Source organism: Schistocerca americana, chromosome 2 (assembly GCF_021461395.2).
Source record: "Schistocerca americana isolate TAMUIC-IGC-003095 chromosome 2, iqSchAmer2.1, whole genome shotgun sequence".
Taxonomy (NCBI): Eukaryota; Metazoa; Arthropoda; class Insecta; order Orthoptera; family Acrididae; genus Schistocerca; species Schistocerca americana.
In genome coordinates this window covers 430014939-430034030 of record NC_060120.1, presented here as the reverse complement: position 1 = coordinate 430034030, position 19092 = coordinate 430014939, and the positions used below count along the sequence as shown (strand labels likewise).

Sequence of the window (19092 nt, the reverse complement as noted above, 5' to 3'; positions counted from 1 at the left end):
GTCCAAGCTCATATCAAAGAGGTACCTCACATTGCCTGCCCATTCTGCTATGATAAGATGCCTGGATACTGAACTGCAGCTGGGTGCATCTAGGCCTGGTTGCAGCTGGCATTTTGGCATGTGCAGGGAGGACATCATTTTGTCGCTTCTTGCTGAAGTGTGTGTGGTACCAGCAGAAGTCACTTGGCGGCCACTCTTCTGTCAGTGGAGCACCATTCGAACAGCTGGAGCTGTGTTACCAGTTGTGCAAGCCAGTTTGGTGGTGGCTGAATTGGCTACCACTGCGGTGCCTGCTGACCTCTGCCTGTGAAGGTGCCAACTGGTTGACCTGTGTGGGGAGAGCTGCCACCTGTGTGCCCAAGTTGTGAACTAGCTGGTGCAACTCTGTGTTCATGGCAGAGGCTACAGGAGGTGCATGCCACCATGGAGTTGGAATGATGTCATAAGCTGCCATGGCCATGGTGCTAGACATCGTTGTGCCCTACATATGGTTGGCCAAGTTTGCAATGGCATCCAGCTGCATCTCTGTCTGCACTGATATTACCACCTGCACCTGAGTGGGGAGGCTGCACACCCAGTTAGTGCATAACAGTGAATCCAGTACTGGCTCCCCAAGTGATGTAGGAACTGGGAAGGTCTTCAGTCCCCACATTTATCTTGGTGCAGCAATTGGTGTGCCCATTGTTCCTCATGCAAGCTAACATCCTAGAGATGTTCAGGCTCACGTGCAGTTCCTCTTCGTCAAAACGTCTTGGCTCAAACTTGTCTAGGGGTTGAACCACACATGTTGCATTACAGACCCTAAATTAGACACTTGTGACCCTTTGGTTAAATTGTCTGGCTGATGGCAAGTTTGCAAAATACAAAGTTAATGTAACATATAATAACAGTAATAATAATAATAATAATAATAATAATAATAATAATAATAATAATAATATCAGGAACTAAATTAATGACCCATAAATGATGTAGGCCACACAGTTGTGATTTGGTTGGAATAATGTTTATTCAGAAAGCAAACTAATAGTGAAAGTGGTCATATTTAGAGTTACTGTTACACTCCAGCACATACCCATTTGACAGAGTTTGATCATTCACAATCTCATCACGAACTAAAAGTCCAGTACTCCACCTCATTAACTAAGTGAAAAGTCAGAGTTCACCCAAGGTGCACAGCTGCTCACCAGCCAATTACTAAGTCCCGCGATACCACACAATGCAACATTTTCTAAGTTGTTTCACTTCCTAGCTATCTAAAGACAGACAGTCTGTTTTTGTGTCTTCCAACACTGTTCCTCTGCCCATCTCCGGCCACATCCCCCACATGACGAACATTGTTGCTCAACTGACTAGCGCAGTTCCCTTCCCTGAAGCTGTCCATCTGATTGGCTACAGCTTATTCTGCATTATTATAAATTTTAACATATTTAAATAATCAATGCTTAACCACTTTCATGTTCTAAATAAAGTAACAATAATATGCATCACATAATAAACATTAAATTCTTTTACATAAAACCAATATAATTTCCTTCTTAACTTTGAATGTCATGACCAGTAGCCTTGCACCAATGTGCTTTCTGATAACAAAAGTAAGTATTATACACTAAACGTTACAACAAAAATTTTATTACCTAATGATTCAATAAGGTGTCATTCTGTCACCGTTCAACGTGTTTTGTGGAGGAAATGATGATCTGATGCTTAATTGAAAATACTGATAATTTAAATTTATTAGATCTTTTAAACAAATAAAGTTACAAAGTTGATATTTACAACATCCGTCATTTTAATGATGCACTTCTATATGAAATGTCATTCATTAAGATTGACCAAAGTGTTCAGATTTAAGCATTCGGGTCTTTGTAACAAAACTTGTTAATTTCACTTTAACAGTAAACCCTAAACTACTATAGATATGATCAATATTCAAGTTTTATTGGGACCGCCATGCAAATTTATGAAGGTTGGTAGATTAAAATTACTATGGGTTCATTGGGATTTCCCTACACTGTAGGTTCTCGTCTGTCTCAGTCGCACACTACAGCACTTAGGTCTCATTCAGCATAATAGACTCCTGTAAATTTCCCCATCTCGTGGCGAATCTGTGCTCTTTGTGGCACACAGTCCTGTGTGACAGGGTTTGTTTCACAATTCTTGAAGGATGACTCTTTTGGCCATATATTTAAATGTGAGTGAAATGCTTGTTAACTCACACTCAGATGAGATCCACCTGTTGTTCCTTGGATCAGGAGGTCTGATGGATCAGTTCTTCCTTGAGTCATTTGTAAGAGGTCTGCATTGGCAGGCTGGTGATTATATCTCATACTTTAACCACGTAGTTTTGGTTGAGCTGGCTCACTACATGTGTGAATTTTGCAAAGTCACAGGTTACATTGTTACTCATGAAGACCACCTCCACTTCACTAAACCACACGACAGGGTCACAATGGCAAAAGGGAGGCAGCCAGACCAGCACCCGCCCAGTGCAGTAGGAGGTGCCGGTGTGATGGGGCTTTGTGTGCCAACATTTTCCTGAGCTGTCTACAGATGCGCTGAGTCTGTGCATGCAGAGTGCACCTGTAACAAACTCTCCAATCTCCGGCTGCATGTGAGCAGGTCTTCTATAGTCTTTTGTAGTCTTCTAAATTCAACATCTTGGCTTAGAGTGAAGTTCTCATACAAAGGATAAGCACACAATGGAAATAACACAACACACATCAAAGAAGCACATTGGGGTCATGAGTGAAATGGGGATGTGATGTCATCACCACTTATGGTTCTAGACATGCAGTGAACTGCTGGCACTGCCCCAACCACGCACTAAACATTTATTTTGGCATGCCTTGCTAGGTGTTACAAACAAACTTGTGTCTTTAATGTCTGTACTAGGACACTGCACTGGTGTTACGGCTTGATCACTGCTCCTGGAGGGTACACACTCCAGTGATAAGCACATTGTGCAAACATGTGAACCATTCAGAACAAAGGTCGTGTCATCAAATGGATGGTTTCCAGAGTGGCCTGTGTAGCACTGTCTCTTTTGTGTACTGATGAAAGACACCACAAAATTAACCAAGTAGTAAGACTTTGTATGTGTGTTTGTGGGGAGCTGTGTTAACTAGACCCATATGGCCTGCAGTGAGAAATATCAGAGACATGTGTCATGTGTTATCCAGCTCGCACTGCCTGCCTGCTTTGTCTCATGCAGGCCACTGTGTGCCACATCACTGCCAAAATTTAGTGTAATGGTAAATCTGCATGTGTGAGTTGGCAAATGATTAGCACTGTTTATGTCAGCTGTGACTGCAGTTCCAATTAGCATGTTTCTGCAGAACAGACACCACATTAGTCCTTAGAAAGATCTCATGGTAACCAGTCGTTTGTAGGCTTTATCAGGTTGTAGATGAACAAAGAAGTCAGAGACAAGTGAGTTGAGATGTGGTTACAAAAACAAATGTATTTCTCTATGATTGTAATAAAACAGTCACATTCAAACTTGATGTGAAGTCAGTTTTAATTTCATATGTGATTGCTGTACCTCAACCCAAAGTCCTCCTTAAAATTTAGAGAAATGGAGCCTGAAGAAAACTATAATGAAACATGAACAGTCTGGACAAACAGAGAATGTAAGTATCATATTATGACAGTACTGTCCTTCAAAACAGTTCTTTGATAAATTTCTGTACATAATGTGTATTGTATCTGTTTAGGTTTGGGATAATACAGTATTTTTGGTGTCCTAGATATCTGGTGAGAATGAAAAAAGTACAAAGTACTTTAATGGATAACATTATTATTCCTGTTTTTGACAATAAATCTGGTGCAATTATAGCCAGATGGAGCACTGTTGGCATATGCTACATTTGTAGAATCCAAATTCTTCAATCAGCACATGTATTACGAAGAGACTAAGGTGGTTTTAAAAATTAATACCACACAAATATCAGCGATGACAGCATTATTAGAGTTGGGATGCTGTTTAAATATTTCTGTTATTGATGCTTTCAGTACTAAAAAGTATCAACATGGAGGCTCCCACATTTTTTCAGAGAGGTTCAGAAATAGTTGTATGTTTTTGAATGGTTTGAAGTAGAAGGATGAAAGCAGTTTATTAAGTACCAGCTTACCCATGACTTTGCATGATCTCAGGACTCATTGGCAAAAACAAATTTTAATTCAGTTATTTTTTATGTGGAGTGTGTAGCACATGAAGTTCAAGTTCTAATAATACTGGGTAATGTAAGTTTCATAGTATCTCCATTTGTCTTCTATTTTTTTTAAAGTGGACACAACAGTGCTGTCACTCAAGCTAGATTGCCAGTTGATTGTTTTGTGTTAAATGTATGCATTTATGCATTAAATATGGACAATAATACTGGAAATATACACTAAAACAAGGAAAATATGCACCAGATATGTATGTATATGCACCTGAAATGACTGAACTGCACCTGAAACCAACACAAAATAGAGCTGGAGAATTAGGAATATAACAATTCATTTGCCATTTCCAACATTACAGTAATACTAAAACAATTCTGAACTGATTTTGGTTGTGTTTGCTTTATTAAATTACTAAATATTTTTCCAAATCTTTCAGAAAAGTTTTCCTTACATCTGTCAAAATTTGTTTCTCATTTGGAAAAGTCACCTCTGTGTCATGACATGTTGTGAAGTAGAACTTCACTGTTGCATCTCATTTGCAAAATAATTCTCATAAAACACATCACGAATCATAGTGTCAAATATGTTATTCTTTAACTAGCAAATTTAACAGCAAGCACATGTGCTGATTCCGTAATATATTAAAAAAAATTACTTACAATATTTCATACAAATTGAGGGAACCACAGTTTACTACAGATATTGTAATGGCTGTAGAACTTTAGCATTTGAGTTTAATTTTTATTTTTAAAGAAGCAAAAACTGGCTATTTCAGCAGTGGGTTTCCTTATTATGTGATATGTTGACCTGTTTTTACATCCAAAACAAGTAGCCAGTGAGAGCTGTCATAGAAATAAATTCTATTTATATGCATTCTTAAATTTTGTTCTGTGATCCTTTATCACTCTTTAACATGAATTATTACAAGTAGCAATAACTCTGAGCTACACTTGGCTGATCAGGTGGTAATAACTTTTACGTGCACCACGACAACCATGCAAAATTAGGCACACAGTTTAATAGAGGGTGTCTAATGGTAAATAAAATGGGGTAAAGCCTACTAAATTCTACAAACATAATTTTAAAAATGACTCAGCTAAATGTTAATTGTTTTTGCTTTTGAGGAGCAAAACATACACTAACTTCATGCTGAGTGAATGTGCAATCTATCTTTCCACTTCTATTATGTCATGACTTATTACCCGTTCATTGCTTATAAGATCTCAATTTTTCATGATCTTTAACTTTCAAAAGCTATGTTCTGCACCAGCTGCAAACACTGGCCTGCAAAAAAAATATTCTTAATAAATTGTTACATTTGGGAAAATGTCTACTGAAGTATTTCTAAATCTGTTGGCAGCTTGTGGAAGCATAGTGGACAATGTTTCCCATTCATTTATAAGTTCCTGTGAATTTGTATCTTTTGATTGCTTTTTATGGTCTGTCAAAGCATCTGCAAGATTTCTTTGTTGTGAACATCTTAATGTCACAAATAACATTGAACACGTCACAGCAGTTACCGTGCAGCTGAAACCTTTCCTTCACAGGCATAACAGTGGTGTCTACCACAATATAGAAGCAGCTCTCCTCCCCTGGAGTGGGCTGATCCTTACTTTCATAACAAAACTGCCTTTTAAAAGTTGCAGATGTAGATTCTATTAACTCAGCAACATTTTCTAAAGCTGCAACCGATTCCTCAGCTCCTATCTTAGCCTTTTCAAAACTGTTGGCTCTATATTCTTCAGTATCACTTGGTGCTGATTGTATTAATTTTATTGTAGTGTCTAACTGCATACCTTCTTGCTGAATTGCTTTATAAACTCTGCTGACAAGGCAAAGGACACTATTCGATGTCAAAACACACAGGGAAAACTTAAATTTTGTTACTTCTTTAAATAGACTAGGTACTTCACTGAAGCACATTGGATCATTTTTGCAAGCGTTATTTAACTGTACTAATGCAAGTCCTAGTAAACTCAGATCTCACAGCCCAAAAACTTTCTGTCATAGCCTCCTATCTTTTAATTCACAGCAGCTTCAGGTTCAGGTTTATGTGCTTCACACAGGCAGAAAATAATGTGAACATTCTTTGAACTGAAACAAAAAAGTAGCACAATTACAGATGATTAATGGCATCTCTAACATCCAAGTTCAAGCTATGAACCACAGCAGGAGATATAATTAGCTCTTGGATTTTCTTTGATGATTCAATCTTGAGTAACACTCTTATTGCCATTCATGCTACTGCCTTGTCTGAAGATTGTCCCTGAAAAGGTTATGGAGTACCTGAAGCAGCAATTCTGCGAGACTTTTTCCAGTAGTGTGACTCACTTACAAAAATCAAAAAATATTCTTCAGTTGTAAATGGTTGGAAAACACTTCTACCACACATAAAACCATGCTTAATAGCTTCTTGTGTCTTAAATATGAAGTATGGTCCAATATTGTTGAATAATATTAATTTTGGAGTATGGTATTCTTAATAAGAGATCCTGTCTCATCATAAATTATGGGAATGATTTCATTTTGTATGCCCTTTCTTAAGTATGTAAACAATCTTCCAGGTTTAGCTACACAATTAATATGATCATTTAATACTTGGCCATTAATTCTACTTCTCCTAAAAAGTTTCCATACTTGGACTTCCAAACATTTCATGTTCACCTCTTTATGAAAGATTTCTTTCAGCACAGAAACATTGTTGAAAATAACATTATCAAAACTGATCACCACCTCTTTTCTTCCAAATCAGTTTGTGTTGATCTGTCTGATCCATTAATTTTGACTTTTTGATTCTCTGTGGAAGCTCTTTCCACTTGCACATTTCAATAATATGTTTGCAGGGCAGTTTGTGGTTAGCGAGAATATTTGATCAAGTATTGTCATTCTCTAAAGCATTTGTTATGTGAGAGTGAGCACTCTAATTGAACAACTTAACAAAAGCAATACACAGCTTCTTCCATTCAAGAATATACAAGCTACATTTGCTTAACTCATTTGAAAGATGGTGGAAGAAATGAAAAAATATCTTGGAGACCTTCCTTAATTGCATTTATCCTAAAGTTATCATTTACAATATCTGGAAGCAATGAAAAAGATTAAAACACCTTTTCTTATTTCCACAGGGAATTTTACATTTTTTCACTAATGCCTCACAGACCTTCCTTAATTGCACACATGCTAAAATTATCATTCATAATATCTGGCCAAGTTCCCCGATTGCTAAGCTGGTCAGCTCTGGTTTCTTCTGCAGTAAAGCTATCACAGGCTATTTCCACTAGTGGAACAGTGATCAGCCACTAGTTCACTCTTGCACAAAACATAAAATTCTTCAGTGCTATTAACTGATGAAGCTTTAGCTATAATTTCACATCACACTGTACATTCACAGAAACACTGTCAGTTTGGTTTAAAAATGTATTCAATAAACCCTTTTGCCACAACTGCTCTTTTAGGATGTCACATCTATGTTCTTTTTTGGCACCCTACAATTACTTATAGTTCATTTTATATTCTTGCATTAAAGAAATCATAGGTTCCAATAGCATGACCCCTCACCCTCTCCATTCATTCTTCACACACATGACAGCTGCTGAACCAATATGCTGAAAACATTAGGGCCCTGTAACCTGTCTGGCTTGCAGATTAGCTCTGGAAATACCAAATCACATACTATTTGCAATGGTTGAGGGCTGTCAATGCAGGCTACCTGCCAGTCTCAGACTACAAGCCATACTTTATCTAGCATTGTAGGCAATAATGCATACAGCACCAGTAGTGACATCAAATTCTTCTCATATTTGTGCATAAGCTGGGGGTATCATCAAAGCTATCCAGTTTAAAGAAAACTGGAATCAGCAATGATGGTGCTCTCAATAACAGGAGAAGTATGACTGCAGCCTATTAATTTCTAAATCTGAAGAATTTTTTTCCTTTTAAAAGGAAACCAGACTATTCATTAAGTAATAACAAATTCTGACCGGGTTCCTGGTGCAGCCCTCTCAAGCTCAGGGCCCACTGCGACTATGGTTCTTAGGGTAGCCTTAAACTGGCTCTGTTTACAACTGAAGATGTAGTATGGAGAGGGGAAGAGGAGAGGAGTAAATGGGCCCCAGTCAAGCTCAGAACTGACCTACCAGTAGGATATCTTGTTACTGGTTGCTCATTAATTTTCTTCTCAACAGAAGCACTTAGAAATACATTTCTAAAACCACTGTATCATTTGTTACTATCTGAAAAAGGTAAGTGGTCTCAGGGTTTGGTGTGCAAGAGTCCCACCAGACTACAAGCCCTAGAGTTTTAGGTTTGATTTCTGGTTGATGCTAGGATTGTTTTGGTGTCACATAACACTAATTTCACCTTGGTAATTAAATGTATGTGCAGGGTGAACATTAATGAAACTGATGAACTGCAGGGATGGATTCCTGACTGGAAATGGAGGAAAAAAGGTCCCACGATCATGTGTCCAGAAATGGACACTGTGCATGCAATGACAACAGATCTTCATGGTACACAGTTCAGAGTTGCATCACACCCACATCACAGAAAATGTTCAACGTGGTCTCCACTGGATGCAATGCAATCTTTCACATGACTGATGGCAGAAATCCTCTGATTGTGATGGTGTGGTGCGAACACCACTGACAAAATCCTAACCATAGAGGGAAATGAGGTTGCTGATGATTCTTCCTCTCACTACACGTGATATGCATAGTAGCGGTTGCCATGCAGGCTACACATAATCGTATTCTGGCTTACACCATGTTGGTGGGCCATTTGCCTGGGGCTTGTGCTAGGGTTTGTATCAATATCTCTTAGAACCCGGTCCTCCAAATCAGGTGTATACACAGTCTGCTGCCTTCCTGTACGGTCATCTATCTGAAAAGACCCATAATCACACGAACACCCAAAAAATGGCTTGAAATGTATGATGTGGTTGGTGTCTGTGAGGGTATTTGTTTTGGTATAGGCATGCTGCATCTCAACCGTTTCCATCTGCTTGGCAGTACACAAACACCATCTTAGCTTGTTCCCAACATGAATACCAGACAATTCTGCAGCTTTCAGTATGCTACATCAATGCACAGCCTGAAACACACAAGGAACACATGGCATGTGCTCAGAGGAACTTTCATTCATCAATTCCATCTACCATGATAACACTAATTCATGACCCATATTCATAGGATCTTTTTTTTTTATCAATTCCCAGTCAGAAATTCATCCCTACAGTTTGTTGTTTTATTAATGTTCACCCTGTATAAACATTAATTTGAAGTAAAAAACATTGGTTTGGAGTGAAGAGCATGCCAGCTGTGAGAGTGATGTTTAACAAACTACTGTGGTTTCAAGACTCATGTTTGAGTTGAATGGTTTGCCTTTGTAGCAAATAAAGAAAATAGTCAAGAGATAAAGGAATGAAAAAGTAGTAACACAACTGAAAAAGAGTAGCAATAAAGTCAAAGCCAATAATAAGAAGAAACAGAAGTCAAATAAAGGGCCTCTGTCTGTATTACTTCCAGGATAATATAATAATTACTGTCCTAACATGGCTCTTCACACTAGGTGTTGCATTGTAGTCTGAGTGGTAGAATATTTATCATTGCATCACAAACTTCAAGACATGCTATCTTAACTTGTGGCCAACTTATTGTTTCCTGGTCAATAATTTTCTCTGTATTTCACAGAATTTGTTTACCCATGACCCAATCAGTGCAAACACAGGCCAGCGACAAAATATTTTTTGATTACATTTTGGTAGGCAATCTCAGTGTTTTGGGCACAAAATCCATACCTGACACCAATTTTTCTGTTACATACAGTTTTTTTTCACCCTGTCACTTCATTACAGACTAGAAAATTAGCAGATCATTTTTGGAATTAAAGGTAATTTTTCAGCCTGTACAAAGGCTTGATTACACATATATTTTGTGTTCATTGTCTTATATTCCCTTTCTCTCAGCTCTTTAAATCATCTTATAAAGTATTTTCTTTGATGAACTGAACTGTTTTTTATGCTTCCCTGTGATGTTACCAACAGTAATCTCACATCAAATAAGTATTTCTGCAGCCCTGATATCACTGACATCTTGATGAAAGTACTCATCTTATTCCTTGCTGCCAGTACCCAAATTTTTGGGGAAAAATCAAGGTGACTCCTCGAATATTGAATCTTAAGTGTCATCAGACAACACAATTTCTTTAACTTTTTCCATATGTTGGCTGCAACAGAAACATGATGACAGTCCTTTTTGATGATATGCAAAGCCTCCTTCTCACTCACTGCCATTTTTGTATCAGAGTTGGATTCCAATTTTTTTTTTAGATTTTAAGTACTTTCATATCACTTATAGACAAGGAAACTTCATATTTGAGAAACACTCTCAAAAACTGGTTCCTCAGACCCAGCTTTACATGTAAATATGGCAACATAATTTTAGTTCAGAATCAAAAAGTTCTTGTGAAAAACATTCTTTTTTCCGACCTTCAAGGCCAATTTATTGTGAACCATTGTTCATTTCTTGCCATACATTGTATTCACCTAGGAAACAGAGTTAATTAAAATAGTATAGGATATACACTGATGATCCAAAACATTATGACTGCCTGCTTAACAGCATGTTGGCCCACCTGTAGTACTCAGTATAGCAGTAATTCTGCCTGACATGGATTCAACAAGTCCTTGGTAGATTTACAGAGGTATGTGGCATCAGACATCAATGCACAGGGCAAGCAGCTCCCATATATTTTGGACTGGTTGTTCGTGGGTGCAGAGCTGGTGCTTCATATCATCCCAGATGTGTTCCATCAGGTTCAGATCAGATGAATTTGTTGTGATATCACCCTCATGCTCATCAAACTACTTTAGCATGATTATGATCTTGTGATATGGACAGTTGGAAGATGTCATTGTCGTGAGGGAAGACATCACACATTACACATTGTAAGTGGTCTTCAGTATGTTCACACTGTTCACAACTCTTTTGGTGCTTTAGATTTCAGCCACAGGTTACATGGAAGTCCATATGAATGTCCCTCATAGCCTAATACTCCCTCCACTGGTCTGGGTCCATGGTACAGTGCATGTTTCTGGCAGCCATTTGCCTGGATGACAGCACATCTGAACACAACCAGTGACTGGTGTAACAACAAATATGAGTCATCTGACCAGGCAACGTTTTCATTGATCCACAGTCCAATTTCAATGATCCTGTGCTCACTGTAATTGTAACAGTTAATGTCAACATGGGAACACAGGGATCATCTGCTGTTGTGCCATATGTTCAACAATGTGCATGAACAGTGTGCTCTGAAGTATTTGTGCCTGCACTAGTATTATACTCTGTTGTCACATCTGTTACAGATCACTGTCTATTCTGATTTACAGAGTGGGCAAGCCTCAAACATTTAAGTTCTATGATGAGTCATGGACATCCAAAACCTTGTAATTTACTCACAGTTTCACTTTCCTTCAGCCACTTTCCTTAGATGCTTGCAACTACCATGTGAACAGCCAGTCAGCTTCGTTGTTTCTGAGATGCTTGTTTCCTGTTGTTGGAGCATAATTTTCCTCTTGTCAAAGTCACTTACGTCAGTGGACTTCCCCATTTGTGGCCCATATTTTCATTAGAATGAGTTCTCATTCATCTGTACTCTACTTATATTTGTTTTCTTGCCTGCAATGCCATCAGGCAGCATTCACCTCGTGGTGGGCACTTGTCACATTTTGGCTTTTTACTGTATACCATATTTACTTGAATATAAGCTGCACCCAAAAAATGAGACTCTAAATTCAAGAAAAACAAAGTACACAAATCTAAGCCGCACCCAAAAAGTGAGACTCAAATTAAAGGAGGAAAAAAGTTTTAGGCCACACTTCAAAACTGCAATGAAGATGCTTCATGCTAACATGAGATACAAATTAGACAGATTGGATTAAGATACAGCTACAGCAATTTGGTTCAAATCATAAGCTTAACAGTGGAGCTTAGGAAAGGGTTTTTGTAGATTAACGTCCTCTTTCAAATGGCTCTGAGCACTATGGGACTTAACATCTGTGGTCATCAGTCCCCTAGAACTTAGAACTGCTTAAACCTAACTAACCTAAGTACATCACATACATCCATGCCCGAGGCAGGATTCGAACCTGCGACCATAGCAGTTGCGCAGTTCCGGACTGAGCGCCTAGAACCGCTAGACCACCACGGCCGGCACATCCTCTTTCAAAAACCACATAACTTGTCTGCATATAATTTATAGTCATAGAAGTCACTTGCTGTGCTTCATTTCTGACTGTTTCACTTTTCACCATAAGAATGTAAACAGAGCATGATATGCATATTCTTCCATGTTTGCCATTGTCCCACTCCAGTTTCTTAGACGAACAGGATTTTAATGATGTAACAGATAACACAGAAGAATACATAGCATAATGTTTATATATGTATTATTCTTATGATGAAGAAAGTATGTGATTCACAATTCATAGGAACCATCTCTTGTCACTAGTAGGAAAACATCCAAGCTGTAGCATTGGCCATGTTGACATAAATAATACATACAGGCTTGCCACACAGCTTTTCATAGTGTATTTTTCGTGAAGGCCACAAAATAAGAATAAAAATAACTTAGTAATTAAAAGCAGATATAATAATGACAAAATTTTAATAGATTCATAATACAAATTTTATGGAATGATTAAAATATCAATTAGTTAATTCTGAATCACTATCACTCAATCCTTTGTAATTCAATTCTTCAGACAGGGCATCACCCTCAGTACCATCTAGTGAATTTGATATCAAACATTTTTAAATGCCTTTTGCACAATTTGATTTGGCACACACTTCCACACATCATCAGTCTAGTTGCACACTTGTGACAAACTTGTGCATTTTACACAACCTGCTTGTACCAGTTATCAGTCATTTTTTGAAAGCCAGCCCATGTACATCCAATTAAGCTTGTCCTTAAATGGTTTATTCAAGCAGACATCAAGTGGTTGCAGAATTGGCATCATCCTGTTTGGAATTACTGCCAATTACCTTTTGATTTCTGATAATTTTCATTATACTGCAGATGTATGGCCTGCATACACATCTGCCTCCAGGGGAATTGAGTAGACTCATCTTCTAGCCTTTTCTTATTTTTACTAACACAGAAGTTTTGGGACCATTATTTTTGGCCTGCAAAGCATGTCGGCATAGTAAGAACTTCCATTTGATTTTCATCCCAAAAACCAGAAAAAAGTGCATCTCAGAACTGGGTATATATAGTCTATAAAAATTAGAAAAATGAATTTTTAAATATTGAATGTTAATGGTTAAAAATGTGGTGGGTACTATTTTTTGGTGTCACGTTAAGATTACAATCACTAAAAGCCTCAAGAAGTATTTTCATCAGTAGCATTTGTAATCCACGACTTTTGTATTTTTGTGGCTTCTAAAATGACTGGCATATTTGATAATGAGAAATGCTTCTACGTGTTTCCTAACCATTTGAATTTTAATTAATCCTCTTAAAAATTGTCCATGATGGGCAAATGAAAAACTGTTTGAAACAGTACAGTCGCTTTTGAAGTGTTGTATAAAGCAATACAATAAAGCAGTTTCAATGATTGATTTTTACAACACCAAGAAATGAAAAACTAAATTTATATATAAATGGTACCACCTGAAGAGATTATTATTTTGTGATAACAGACAAATTGAAATATAGTTTATGAATAAATAGAAAAGAATCACTTAAAATATTTCTTACCAGCTACACCATTATATGTGAAGACAGAAATAGGTGATAAGGTTCCTTCATAGCTGAAACGGTAGAAGTAAATAGGGAATTCTGCTTTAGTTGCCATGGATGAAACTGTACTGTTCATTCCCTCTAGAAAGTATATATCACTTAAAAGCTGTGAAAAGAAAAATAAATTTAGTTTAATATGATTTATATGTGTTGTAATTACACAAGTAAAAAAAACTATTTCTTACTATAGATGCATATACTGTAAAATACTTAAATTTCTTGCCAATACTGAGATCACAAATTCTGTCAAGTTTTAGGACAGCATTAAGAAGTAATCATAGCATCAAAATGGAGCTACAGATGGCCTCAGATATAGTCTACTATACTAAGTGATTATTCTGAGACACAGCCATTACCTTTTCCATGTTAAATGTATGTTCATGCACTAACTATTAGTGGTAAACATTGTTGTGGTTGTCACTGCACGTTAAATATTGCTTACATTCAGCTGCTGCTGGAAATGCTGATGATTCTTCATGTTGGGAAGTCATTGTCAATATGTATTCATCAATTGATTATCACACCAAACTTATCAGATGAAATATCCAATGACCACTTTTTTGGGCACAACTCTACTTTCCATACAGAAATTAAATTGAAAATATTTTTTGAAACATCTTTAGCTGACAGCTCCTAAGAGAGCATTGTGCTATATGCCTTAACAAGTTTGTACTGGTGAGTAATGAAATAAAAAACTGTACCTCCAGGAGTAATATGTATTTAAAAACAAAAATACCAAGATGAGACAGGTCTATATCTTTTCCAGGCCTCTGAAAACCAGTAGAAAGAACATGGAAGAGAGTATTTCGCATTTCAGCCTTATTGTGTGGATGAAGAAAAATCTAACCTTGTCTCACAATTTGTGCAGGTGTGATATATGGAGGGCTGTAGCATGATGCTAGATTACTCACTCAATACTGCTTTCAGAAGCTTTATAAGCAGTCTTTTGCATGTTACTCGATACATTTCAGTGACTGGCAGAGATGATAGAGAAGATGAACATTACTTGCAGAATTTCACTGAAGTTCACACTCTTCAGCAGTGCCTCCAGAACTAATGATGATCTCCTGTTCCTGAATTGAGGGGAAGGCTAGAACTAGATGCTTCAGAGGTTCCGTGACAAGCCAGTCTACATTCCTTGACTTGTGTCATACGTTTGAGAACCATATGATCCCCCTAAATGGGTCAGGCATGCACTATCCATCAGAGGCTGTTATCCAGGTTGATGACTGTATTAGGAGTGTGCAGAAGTTAGTTTATTTTATAGATATATGAGACCCTGAAGCATTACTGCTATACCAAAAGAATTGCTTCTCATAAAGGAAGGATTAAAATCCACATGTTCAGCTGCCAAAGCTTTCAGAACAAAGCCCCTGATGAATTCTCAGTCTTTCCCAGTGATCTATTGACATCTTGGGGTGTCAGGTATTCTGTCAGATATCAGTATCATTCATGCATAGCATTTCAACAATGTGACATGTTATCTTCATTAGGCACTACCTGAGACTTCTGGTTGAGTGGACTAAGTACCTACAGACTTCACTACCCATGGCTAGTTCCTGCAACCCATTTCCGGTAGAAACATCCTTAGAAATTCCCCTTTTCAATCCAGTGTGCCAGGCTGACTGCTGTTATTTTGTCTTCAGTCCAGTGCACCTATCCATGTACTGGCATTCTGTTTTTGGTCCAGTGCATTTCTAGGTGTTGATTGGTTGGTTTTGGGGTTTGATCGGGGCTAAACATTGAGGTTATCAGTCCCCTGTCCCAAACAGACATACTTGTAAAAGGCCTATACAGTAAAAGCGTAACCTCTGCAACCAGAGGGAGGAAACGCCAAGGGGTACAGGGCTAAAATGAACACTGCAATAACACAAAATAGAAGACACTTAAAAGGAGCAGAGCAAATAGTTGACTAGAGTAAATCAGACTACAGTGGTTGATGGAGCAGGTAAAAGGTCAACCACTCAACTACAAACGAAGAACCTCCGGCTGAAAAGTGTTGATAGAGGTACCAACATAAAAGACACTATTTTGGTATCCACGTCACAACTGAAAGTTGCTGGAGTGGGTGTAGCCTGAGAAATCATGCGAGAGCACCCACACTAGAGTGAGTGATAAAACCCAGCTGCACGGATAAAACGTAAAACTGAGTCAGCTATAGAGGCATCGTCACCTAGAAATAAAGGAAGTGCAGCTGGTAAATTAAAGGACTGCTGCAAGGGGGCTAAAATGGGGCAGTCCATTAGAAGATGTACCACCGTCAGCCCTGCATCACTGTGACACTTGGGCGGGTTCTCACGGCGAAGGAGATAGGTATGGGTCAACCGCATATGTCTAATTCAGAGGTGGCAGAGAACAACTGAGTCCCTACGCAGACTCTATACCATACAACGTTCCACCATCACGCCTTACGGTGGTCGTTGAAGCACGCTCAGAGCTTACGGTATTGAGGACTCGTGGCGCTTCCCACTCCCCATCTCAGGGACCCCGGGGTCACCAAGCCCGTACCCAGCAACTAAATGCTGAGCCCCCTGAGGGTATTTCTAGGTGTTCCTACTGTGATCTGCTCCCACTAGAAACATCCTGTGACATTCCATCTTAGGTCCGGTGTACCTGGTACTCAGCCTGGGATTCATTCCCACGTGCCACATGGTCTCAGGTGCCTTGCCACAGTTTGAACAGCTCCCCACGTCCGAGGTTCGGTCCTCCCTCAGGCATGGGTGTGCGAGTTGTCCTTAGTTTAAGTTAGATTAACTAGTGTGTAAGCCTAGGGACTGATGACCTCAGCACTTTGGTCCCATATGAACATAACATACATTAAAAAAAATATATCATTCCCATGTACACACTTTCAGTTATTCTTCCTGTGAGTTCTACTCTGCCCCTGTTATATTTTCAGCAACTCTACTGCAGTATCCCAGACTCTACTGAGTTGACACCCAGTGACATGATTCGTGAGGTTTTCCATCACCTTTATCTCTACAGACACTCTTATAATACTGCCCCAGCATCTGGATGTCTGCATCAGAACCCTTGTTTCATCATAGTTCAAGGAATGATTGAGTTCCAGACACTGCTCAGTAATGGTTGATCACATTTGTAATATGGTCTTATGTTAGGGATAGGCTCAATGAGTGTCTGGAACATCTTAACTCATGGCACCCAAATACTAAGATCACCATGAACCTGGAAAAGCATAGCTAGTTGCTGCTTCTAGGTGTACTTGTCAAATGGACAGTAGATAGGTTGTTTGGCCACAGTGCATATTGCAAATCTTCACACACTGATTTATACCAACAAGTCAGCAGCTGTTGCTACCCAGCACAAAGGAATGGGGTTCTGAAGGCACTGGTATACAGGGTACGTCGCTTAACAGACCCAGGTAGCACGGCAGCAGAAACAGAGCATCTTTGATCAGAGTTCTGGAAAAATGGACACACATCAAAACAGATTCAGAAGACCCTTCAACCAGCAACTCTGCCACATGATCTAGAAGAAAAACAAGGTGAAGCAAAGGCTGTGGCATGTGTGTCCTATGTGGGATCTGTTACTGCCAAAATTAGCAGGATTCTCAAGAAGCCTAACATGAAGTTTGTGTTCTGTCCACCTAACAAAAGAAGAGCACTACTGGGAAAAGTGAAAGATGACCTGGGGTTACAAAAAATCAGGAATTTGTAATATACCTTGCCGTTGTGGCATGTCATACATCATGCAAAACAAGGACAGTGGACATAACATGCAAAGAACAACAGAGGCCACACCTGTCTAAGACAGGCAATGAAATCATCCATTGCTGAGCACCGTCTGGCACTGAATAATTCCATGAACTACGATGAAATGAGTGCTCTGGTACAGCCTCTCAGATACTGGGCCAGCATTATAAGAAATTCTATAGAGATAAGGGTGATGGAAAACCACATGACACTGCATATGGACTCAGTAGATCCTGGGATCCTTTCCTGGAGTCACTGCAAATGCAACGGGGGTAGCAGCAGAATTCCACAAAAAGAAGAACAGAGTGTGGACATGGGAATGACCGCAGACAGGGCACCAGATGCATCAGACTGAATATGTAATGTTTAACGATGCTTTTGGTGGGAGCAGACCACAGAGAAAACACCTAGAACTGCACGAGACTGCAAATGGAATGCCAACAAGGAAATGGGTGAACTGGACCAAAGATGTAACACCAGACTCAGCCTTGTGCACTGGACCAAAGAGGAAATGCCTAAGAATGCTTCTAGAAAGAACAAACCACAAAGAGAACATCTGGAACTGCATTGGAGCAAAACTGAATACCAGTTCATGGACAGCCACACTGGACATAAGTCGGAATGCCAGCACTTAGCCTAGTGTCCTGGACCAAAGACAGAATTCGTAAGAATGCTTCTAGCAGCAGTGGACTGCAGATGGAACACCTGGAATTGACCATGGAGAGGGACTGCCAAAGCTATAAATACTGGGCTTGTTCCAGTTGATGAGCCGTCTCAGGTAGCAACTGATAAAGTTAATAAGTAATGTTGTCAAACTATTGTGCATGAATGATGCTGATATCAGGCAGAATACCTGACATCTCTGGGTGTCAAAGTTCCAGAATTTGAAGCATAGAAAGATTAGTCATAAACTTGTAATTTGGCCCTTTTTTCATCTATTAGAATCACCCCTTGATGCAGTGGCAGATACAGAAAAACCTCAAGGTGGGGGGCTGTAAAGATATCTTGAGCTACCTTTACTTTTACCATAATAAAAAATAATCAAGTCACATGCAGAGTTTAAGAAAGTTTTATTTAAACTGTTTATACACATATAAAGGACACCTAATTACTATTATTAATACTTCACAATCAACTGATCACTCTCCCTCGACTAAACTTCACACTTGAACTTGCTACAAATAGGACTTTCACTTATTCATTCTTCAGTCTTAATATTCCTCCTTCTGAATGTAAACTAGCTGCCTATTAGGTAAATAGTACATATTTATAATGCTTCATATCGAAGGTTCTCTGTACAAGAAAACAGTAGGATATTTGTGATTTCTCTTGAACAGATGCCAGACAGAATACCGTATTTACTCGAATCTAAGCCGCACTCGAATCTAAGCCGCACCTGAAAAATGAG

At 38.7% G+C, this 19092-nt stretch overlaps 1 protein-coding gene across 2 annotated transcripts in view; it reads right to left on the bottom strand.

Moving 5' to 3' along the window:
• LOC124592273 (esterase FE4-like) overlaps positions 1-19092 on the bottom strand; it is a 169196-nt gene that overhangs the window by 8220 nt on the left and 141884 nt on the right. For both annotated transcript variants that reach the window (XM_047131821.1, XM_047131820.1), the window contains exon 9: positions 13930-14077. In XM_047131821.1, the coding sequence (XP_046987777.1) occupies positions 13930-14077 (148 nt within the window). The remainder of the gene's footprint in view (positions 1-13929; positions 14078-19092) is intronic.